The sequence below is a fragment of the Malurus melanocephalus genome, unplaced genomic scaffold (assembly GCF_030028575.1).
Source record: "Malurus melanocephalus ecotype Western Australia unplaced genomic scaffold, MMel_1.1 scaffold_282, whole genome shotgun sequence".
In the NCBI taxonomy this organism is placed as follows: domain Eukaryota; kingdom Metazoa; phylum Chordata; class Aves; order Passeriformes; family Maluridae; genus Malurus; species Malurus melanocephalus.
The window spans coordinates 640,940-650,586 of record NW_026623514.1 but is presented as its reverse complement, the minus strand read 5'-3'; the positions used below and the strand labels follow the sequence as shown (position 1 = coordinate 650,586).

The 9,647-nt window shown below is 45.9% G+C and overlaps 1 protein-coding gene across 2 annotated transcripts in view; it reads right to left on the bottom strand.

Annotated features, from left to right (window-relative positions):
• The window catches only part of ZNRF3 (zinc and ring finger 3), a 63,935-nt gene extending 63,249 nt beyond the window's left edge, over positions 1-686 (bottom strand). The window contains exon 1 of one of the 2 annotated variants that reach the window (XM_057376549.1): positions 277-686. In XM_057376549.1, coding sequence (XP_057232532.1) covers positions 277-516 — 240 coding nt within the window. In that variant the 5' untranslated portion in view covers positions 517-686. The remainder of the gene's footprint in view (positions 1-276) is intronic. The other variant, XM_057376547.1, reaches the window with a different exon arrangement.
• Positions 687-9,647: the final 8,961 nt, after the last annotated feature.

Sequence of the window (9,647 nt, the reverse complement as noted above, 5' to 3'; positions counted from 1 at the left end):
GAGAGCGGAGCGGAGCGGAGCCCGCCGTGCGTGAGGCGGCCCTCGGCTCCGCCCGCTCCCGCCGCGCACAGACCGCGCCGCGCGCCCGGCTGTCAAACCGGGGCGGCCCGGCGAGCTGAGGCCGGCGCTGGGCCTTTGTGCGCGGGCGCGCATCTGTCACCGCGTCCCCGGGCCGCGCGGCGCACGTGGGGCGGCGGGCCCGGCCCCGCTTTGTGCCGCAGGTGCCGGGCCCGCGGAGCCATCTTGGGGCAGGCGGCGCCCCCCGGCCGCGCTCACCTGCACGATCTCGCCTTCGGCGCTCAGCGTGGCCCCCGCGCGGGAGAAGCGGCCCTGCAGCCCCGTGGTGTAGGTGGTGTAGTCGCCGCTGGGGCTGGACTCGAAGAGCACCACCTCCACGAACGCCGTCTCCTTGCCCAGCGCCGCGCCCGGCGCCGCGGCCAGCAGCACCCCGAGCAGCAAGAGAGGCGGCGGCAGCGGCGGCACGGGCAGCCCCGCGCCGGCCCCGCAGCCCCTCATCGCGCGGCGGGAGGAAGCGGCGCCCCGCCGCCGCGCATCTCTCCCGAGCGGCTCCAGCTCCGGGGCCGGGGTCCCGGGCCGGTCAGCGTCCCATGGCAGCGGCCCTCCCGCCGCGCTGCGCCCCGCTCCTCGCTGCCGCGCTCCCCTTCCCTCGCCCCGGCTCCTCTCCGCCCTGCCAAGCCGCTTCCCTTTCATCTGCTCCACGTGACGGCCACCACGGGGTTATCCCCGCCCTCCGCGCCGCGCTGACCCGCTCAGTCCCTCCCGCCGTGCACACACCACCCGCAGCCCCGCCGGGCCCGGCCGAGCCGAGCTGCTCCCGCGGCTGCGGGCGGTCCGACCCAGCCCGGCCCGGCTTCGCGAGGGTCTGGGAGCAAGCGGCACTGGGGAAGGCCCTGCCGGGATCGGCTTCCCACGCGGCCGGGCCTGCAGGGCCGGGACGTGAAGGGCAGCCCCGGCGACCTGTGGCAACCGCCCGGGCCCGCGTCCTCCGGGCTGCTGCCCGCCGGTGCCGGGGCCCCCGCGTTACCCAGCCGTGGGCTGCGGGCCGGGGTCCGTAACGAGTCGGCCCGGCCGCTTCCTGGCGCTGCCGGGGCTGGAGGCCGCCGGCCATGCCCGGCTGGGTTAGAGACGGATCCCGGGTGCGGTGGCTGCGCCGTGCAGCCCCGCCGRTGGTACAGCCTGGGTGGACGTGCCCTGGCGGGCGGAACAGTGCTCCGTCAACACACGTACCATGGGCACCTCTTACCCGCACAGACACCGCTGCACGGCGGGACCGATGTGTCAGCGATTTGGAGCCGGCACCCACGGGCTCCTCGTTTCTGTCTAGGGCAGGACTGGCTCATCGGCCCCCTGATCCCAGTTTCCTGAAATTGAGTTAGTGGAGACTGGCTTACCTGGGCTCTTTGGCATGGCTGTACGTGCAAGTGTACAAAACCTCCATCGATGGTGGGGGGAAAATGTGTTGGTAGTGATTTTTGTTTCAGTCTCGCACTGATGAACTGGATGTCAGCCAATTACACATTTTTCCATTAGAAGTATGTATAGCTAAGTCATGGAACTCATTAATACATGATGTTACAGAGCCTAAAATTATAACTTGGTGACAAGAAGGATTGAGACAAACTGAGCCAAGATCACTTGTTGGCTATGAAACACAATGTTTGGAAACAAAGCCCAACCCTAACTCACTGGCAGAAGAAATAATACCATAGTCTATAAATGACCCACTCTTTTCCCAAATATTACAGGTGAAGACAAAGTAGTGGCATCTGTAGCATGACAGAGTGAGCAATATTAGCTTAACAAAACATGGAATATTTTTTCAGTGGCAAAAGGCCAAGAAGGGATCACAGGAACATATACTCGGGCTCCTCCAGCAAGCCACAAAATACCCACCTAAGATTATGCTACAGTGGTTCAAAGGTCACAGAACTATTGCATGCTTAGAAAGGGAATTAGAAGGGACATCACTCTGGTGCATTATGCATACTTAGATGTAGTTAACAGGTGCAAATTTTAGATTATTGGTACGTTTCAGTACGATTGCAGAAATGCATGGCATCATCTAATTAGAAACATTTTAATCCTGTAGTGCAAACTACCTCTACTTGATTTTCCTTCACTCACGAGGCAAAAGGCTGATGCTTTGTCACCATATGATTTCCTACATCACAATCAATATAAGAGCAGCTTAAAATGTTTGGAAGCTACCTATGGAAAAAGATGTGAATGGGACCCTATATAGCAAGTGGAGAGCATCCTATGCCAAAAATAAGAGTTGCTGAGGATCTGATCTACTCCACTAAACTATTCATATCATTGGACTACAGACACAGTAAAATTGCCTTGAAGCAGCCTCACAGTCAAATACTGAGGAGTGACATGAGGCACTAGGTCTCAGGTCACCAAGTTCCCTTGACTTGGGCAGAAATCCAAGCAGGAAGTTGCAGGAAGAGAATGGACTGTCTATCATTAAAGCATCAAATATTTCTAATTGGCAACCTGCCCACTTGGCAGCCTATAGTTCACAATTCAGTTATGCCATAATACTTCAGATATGTTTTCTTTTTTTTCMCCCTGAATAACAAACTGAGGCCCAGAGTCTGAATACAGAAGTCTCAAGCATTTATAACTACAGCTGAAGACAGTGAGAACTGTGAATTGAGAATAACTAAATTATGTGCAATGTCAAATGGTCTGAGAAAACATGCTCTAGGCAATTCAGTCTCTTCTTCCAAGTCATAAGTGACAGAACCAGAGGAAAAAACACTCAGGCTTCACCAAGGGAGGCTAGAATTGGCTATTAGGGAAAATTTCTGCATGGAAAGGGTTGTCAAGCATTGGAACTCCACCTYTGTGGAGCCACCATCCCTTTGGAGGGATTTAAAAGATGCATGGATGTGGCACTTGGGGACATGGTTTAGTGATTTAGCTATGCTGCGGGAATGGTTAAACTCAATTGTCTTACAGGTCTTTTCCAACATAAACAATTCTGTAATTCTATCTCAGAAGCAGGCAATCAACACTAGAGGATGCTTTTGACACTGAACTTCCTACATCTCATTTCCCTTGCAAAGAAATGGTTATTTTAGAACCCTCCTCCCTCTGCTCTTGAGAGAAAGCAAAGTGAAGTACCCACATAATAGTGTGATGAACGTTATAGAGAAAGCCCAAAACAATTCTCAGAGCAGATAAGCTGTCTATAGGAAAGATAAAAAGAGCTGGTTGATAACTCGGACTACTGTCCCCATTCCCTACGCATTTTAACACTGTGCTCTGCAGAGTTTATTTCATAAGTAAATGATATTGGTGTGCCTCTTAATAAGCAATAGKAACAAATGCTGTCCTTTTCCCAGTAAATTCACGGACATGTACATACCTGCCCTTTTTCTCTGAGACAGGATTTCACTGCACAGCCTCTTAGGGTTGACTTACAGCGTTACTCAGACACACCCGAGTGCTTGATGAGTTCTCACTCTGAAGGAGCACCGGCAGTTCCTCACGCCGATCCAAGGGGCGTCGGGAGCCTGGCCGGGGAGGGGCCGTTTGCACTGCGGTACCGCCACCACCAGGTGTCCCCCGAGGCTCGCCGCGCCCTGCGCTGCGGGACGTGGCCACAGTGTCTGCGGAGCAGGAATTGAGTTAAACATGTCTGAAATCAAGAGATGATTTAAAAGTATCTCCCACAGCCTTGCAACTTCATGTAGGCAAACAGTTTGGAACAAAAAGCACATTGTAATGGATAACAATTTTTTKATATTTATGAAAATGATGCTTTTGTCATTATCATCAATTATTCTMAATTAAAGTAACAAACCATTGTAACTTGTCAGCTTAATTAAAGACCAAAAAGAATAGTCAGAGGATATTTGTACAAAGAAAAAAATGTGCAACTGTGGTTTTGCCTCTTGCTGTTTAAGGTTTGGAAATACAATTCATCCAAGTAAATCAACATTGAAACAATGCAAATTAACCAACTGACTAGACACAACTTCAATTAGAAAAAGCTTTGTGAACAAAAATTTTACTCARTGTGTGAATAGTGAAGGTTTCCAATGTTTTAAACAACAAGTAGTCTTTTAAATCTGTAAAAAAGGGAAACATGGTGATTTGGGAATCCTTCATCTCTCTGTACATGTAATTGTCTAGTGAAGGGAAAAAATAATAATGAATCAGGTCTGTAAAACTGAATTATGTAATTTTGTAACTGAAAATACCTTTATTTAGATAACTTCAGCCCTTTCTTTTTGCCCAATACACAGTACAAACTCAAGTAGGAGTTGCAAGATGGTACAGCCATACTTGGTGCTTTCCTTCAGGGTCCTCACCAAGGCAAGCAGGCAGGCACAGTAGACCATGTTACCAAAAAAAGAAAAAAGAATTCTAAGAAACAAACGTAGGGAATTATTGCTATGTGCTTTTTGATCATCTAAAAATCTCTGTAAAGTCTGACAGGAACAAAATGGATTTGGAAAAAATTTGGGGCCGTATTTTCCAAGATTCTCAGTATCCATTCTGCAAGAAAGACCCTTAGATGCATTCATACAAATGTCTTTCACAGCAGTCCTGTGTTCCTGAGATTACTGTATATCACGTCTACACACTTTCAGTTACAGTTGCACTAAATCCCAGATTACTGTTAATTTCATGTGTTCATTATGTCAATGCTTAGCAATTTCCTCATTCACAAAAATAAAGAAGCATCCAATGTAAATAATACTTAAATAACACACCCTACATATTTCACAGAATCATGTTCATATACAACCCAGATACCAACATTTCTGCATTTCATTCAACATTGTTTCTGGAGTAAATATAGGGTACAAGTTGCTGTTCATGAAGCCCTACCTCAAGTAATGATACAAAATGAACAATATATAAATATCACAGAATAAACCTGAAGCACACGGTTGAGGTGCATAAGGTATCAGCTGCTAATACTAATTGCAATATGAAGAACACTATGCTAAAGCCAAAAGATAGATTTCACCACTTCTGACCAGCAAAAGTAAAAAACATTCTGAAAATGTTACTGGCTAAAATGAAGGAATTCCTACATAACAATGGATTTGTTCATGCGACGGTGAGTTAAGCAACTATTTACTCTTTTTCATCTTGGATTATCTATTATATTAAAGGCTCACCTAAGTTACAAGATCTGACTGGCACTTTTAATTAATCACCTTAAAACACTCATTTTCTACATTCAAGCACTAGTACATGATCTGTTTAATCAGTAGATGAAGGGCTTCAGCTGTCCCTGTCTGTTTACRTAAGAGTTATCATTAAAGTCAGTGCTAACAGAGCTAATCAGTGAGGCTACCAGAGAGAAACCRTAATAGACTTGTCCCTCTCTGAACACCAGCTGCTACTCTGTGCTGTCTGAGTAGTCAGCAAATCAAAAATGTAGAAGACAGGAGATGGATGATTCTGACAACACCCTCCACGTTTTGGGTCGTGCTGAACCTATGCTGAGACRGAACTGGTTCCCAACCCGACATTTCCTGATAATTTCCTCTTTTCACACAGGGTCACATGACAKMTGAAGACRGGGTTCTGCATGCAAAAGTCACCCAAATGGAATTCAAAAYTACAAAATGAGAAAGTTTCCAGGATTCTCAGGAGCTCTGGATTTCTAAAAAAATTTCAAAGCCCAGGGAATGCCTAAGAAATAAGAAAAGGTTTTTCCTTTCAAATGCTGGCACTGCTCCAAAGAAGAGTTAGCTTCTGCCAACAGGAAGGAGCCATCAAGTTTTCCTAAGCATGGTTGTTTACCTCCCTGGGTATTTTCCAAGAGGTTCCAGTTCTGAACCAGGATGCGCAAACAGAAAAACTTACTGGAACAGGAGCTTTCAGTTATGTAAGGTTTCAAGTTAGCTGTTTTCCTCAGAGAGCTTACTCAACATATGAAACACAGGCACAAAACCCAGAACAGTGTTRTCAGTCCCCTGGGACAGCGTAACAGCAAGTTCAGTCTCTCCTGAACTGTCCAAGCACATTCTGCAGCATCACCCCCAATGGTGCATTTGCTACATCACCTCAAGTAAGTGTAGGATCTTTACCTTTTTTCTTTTGCGTGTGACAACCACTGCTAATTGTGCATCAATGTACACAGGTGAACAGAGCACCCCTTCTGTGCACAGCTCCTGTGGCATCTCGCAGAACTTCCAAATCCTGCATAATCTACACAACTCTATGCTCCACATTTTGCTGCCAGCAGGGTGAGAGAACTTTGCAGGGAAACACTGTGCTTGGGACCAAGCTAGAAAGAGAAAAGCCAAAGAGATAAAGTAGGACTAAACATGGCCATAGGTATTATAATCAGACAAACCACAGCCAAGCACCAGAGATGCCAACAGCTAGACCTTTAAAAGAGAAAGGKAATCCATGCAATGGAAGTGGAATCAAAGACAGAGGAATGGTGTGGGAAGGGGACGGGCCAGGTTGTTTGGAAGCAAAAGCCAGAACAATGAAGCAAAGCCTGAATGCCAACAAACAACCATAACCTCCTCTTGACGTGTGGGATTCCTGCAGAGATCAGGAGTGCCCACCAAACAGATCACCTGACCTGAGCCCATTTTCCTGGCTAAGTGACCCAAYAGTGTTTGATTCCCAGCTGGAGTCTCTCAGGGAGTGGCAAATGGCATAAACCTTCCCAAGGACATCTGGTGGCTATGTATAAAAATCTGTTTACAGACTAATGTTTGCAGAGTTTTCCAGTAACATTCACTTCACTTTTACAGAATTGGCAGCACAGRGTTGCCAACCTTTCTGTTTACTGTGGAGTGGATATCTTGTCTTCTTTTMAATTCCCATAAATTGTTTGCTCCAAGCTCTGAATGTGTAAGAGGAATTTGCTTCTCTGTCTGACAAAATAAATCAAATCAAAAGATCTTTATCTCAAAATACTGCCATGTAAGCAGGCAGACTTTCCCTTTATAATTAGCATCTGTGACAGCGTAAGAGGGATTAGGAAGCTGTCTCTATACTGGCACTTCTGCTGTTTAATAGGCATGTCTGTTTTCTGGAAAAATTAGWAAATTGGCAAAAATTGCAACTGCTAGAAAAAAACGCCTAACCTCTACTTAACTTGCAGAATATTTTTGTTCCAGAAACACTGATAGCAKTGCCTGAGACTTCTTTTGTGAATCAGAAGCAAGACTTGATTGACTGTGGTGATAGGAGAACAAACTCTACTGGCATGGGGAGGCAGATAACCCTACAACAGGGCCATGTGAGCTCTGTCACAAGACGTGCTGCCTGAGTCAAATGATGCTGCCTGTAGTGGCYGGAACACTGCTATGGGGAAAACACAGATAGAACTCCAGTAAGAAGGTCTGAAGGTATGAGAAGAGTTGTAGCAGGAGTCAYTTGAGGTATARGTGTGAYGGGATCTYTCCCTTGCCACAAAATCAGCTAGGTCTGAGGATTGAAACATAAAGATGATCAAAGTAAGACTCCACTATGTCACCAMCAAGATCTAAGATGAAACTTGGGCAGACTYACCCCACTGTTGCTTGCARTTCTGGGTAGTAGCAAGTACCAGTAACATACGTGGGTGGAACATGAGGACAAGGAACTGCAATGCAARGTACACATATGTTAGGAGAGTCATGGTTTAAAGCTGAACTCACCATGTCTTTTCCACACTTCTCTGGGGGTGCACTGGAAACAATCACAGAGGCCAATGAAGCAGACAGAATCTTAATAATTTATTARGTATTAATGGAGAAGGGATGAGAACTGAGCAAAAATCACGTTTCTGAAGGGCTTGCTTGTGGCAGTGTTAAGAGAAGGCAAAGCCAGTGTCGCTTCAGAGAGCATGCAGGCAGGGTGGCAGTTCCATGCAGGAGGCAGAGGATACAGATTCTGCATATTCCCTAAGACTGAGAGCACTAAAACTCTGAAAGATGCACTTCTGAATCCCAATATGTAATAACAAAATTTAAGAATAAGTAAAATTAGTGTGCTTTACAGGTTTTGAATAACCTTGGTTTAGGCTGCAAAACAGGTTCCCTTGTCATTTAATCAGCTATTGATACAGGTATGGGAACACTCCAGCTGTTGTCAAGAACTTGGGGGCCCGGGCCACTTTCCAAGTATTTTCAGACACACATTTGGCAAGCAAGCTCTTTCTCCAGTGATGATTGCCAGTTAACCTTTTCTCTACACCCCCTTCTTCCATTTTACTTCCCTCCCCTATTCCCCCTTTTTTCATACACAGATAACATTCAACACACATTTCTTTCTTTGTATCTGATATTACACAAGGGCAAAGCCTCTCCACCTTCGTTAAACAATATGATTTCCTCTGGTGGGTTGGCCACCTGGAACATAAAACATAAAGCTATGTTAGCAGGAACTAATGTGGTTTCTGGCAGGACAGCCAACAGTATCCTCATTGGCACATCCTTGGTGGTAGTGCTGACCCCCTCAGCGGGGTGAAAGGCAGGGTGAGAAGCATTCTTGAGTCACGCGCTTCACAGGATTACATCCAGTGACTGAAAAAAAAGGAAAAATACAAAGACCAAAATGCGTAAACAGTGAAGAAAAAAAAAAAGTGGAAATCAGAATTAAACTTTAASTCTTTTAGTTAAAATCCTCTGAGAGAGAGTCACAGTGAAAGACCAGCTTTATGGACCTTTTCTTTGACACTCTTTTACCCAGTGATTCAACCATGTATTTTAAAAAGGACTTTATGCATCCTAATGGTCGTAACATAGCATAAATATGTTCTCAGCAACTGTGCCACAGATAGTCTTAGGACTACTAAAACTATTCTACAGGACAAGAATGCAGGGTGTCATGCCCTTCTTTTGCTAGCTATTACTGCCAACACTAGACATGCTAATGGATGCCGTTATTATATTCAGTAACAATGGACACCACCAGTGCCAAGGGCAACTTCAACTTTTGTGCCTGGTTACACATCACTCTGAAGCAGCTCAGGCACCACTACTGGCATRTATGTCCCCGCACTTCTGTAGTTTATTCATGATCACAAGTGTTTGTTGCAAAAGGAAACATGCTTTACCTGGGCTCTGGTTCAAAAAAAATAAATAGGAAAATTAAATCACCTGCAGACAGAAAGTTAGGGGTTTTCTTCAGTCAAAATACTAAGATATCTGGATATCTTTATGATAAATCATAWCTCCCCAGTAAAGCTATAAATATCACAAATCAACATGAGGCAGCCCTGTTCACCTTGTTTAGCACTTTTCTTGCAAATAAGGGCAACTTGAAATGGATGTCTGAAAACTGAAGCAGTTATTTACTGAACCTGCATTTTGGTAGAAAACAGAAACACTTCAAATTGGGAATTGGAATTACAGAAGAAACATGAGTCCAAATCCAGAAGAGACACACAAAAGAGAAGCAGACACTTTTCAATGGCCAGCAACTAAGGGGCTTAGCAGGACCAGAACAAACAGCTTTTTTTGCACTCAGATTAAAAGGCTTATCGAAAAATTGCCATATTTTTCACAAAGGTGTCAAAGTAGAAAGATGAACTTTCAGCCTTAGCTCAATGTCATGCTGCAGTGCGTAAGAAAAGAACAAACACAAGCTYACAAATGCAGTTTGTTCTCTGTATCATGAAAGCCTGGCAGAACTCCAGTGCTGGAGTA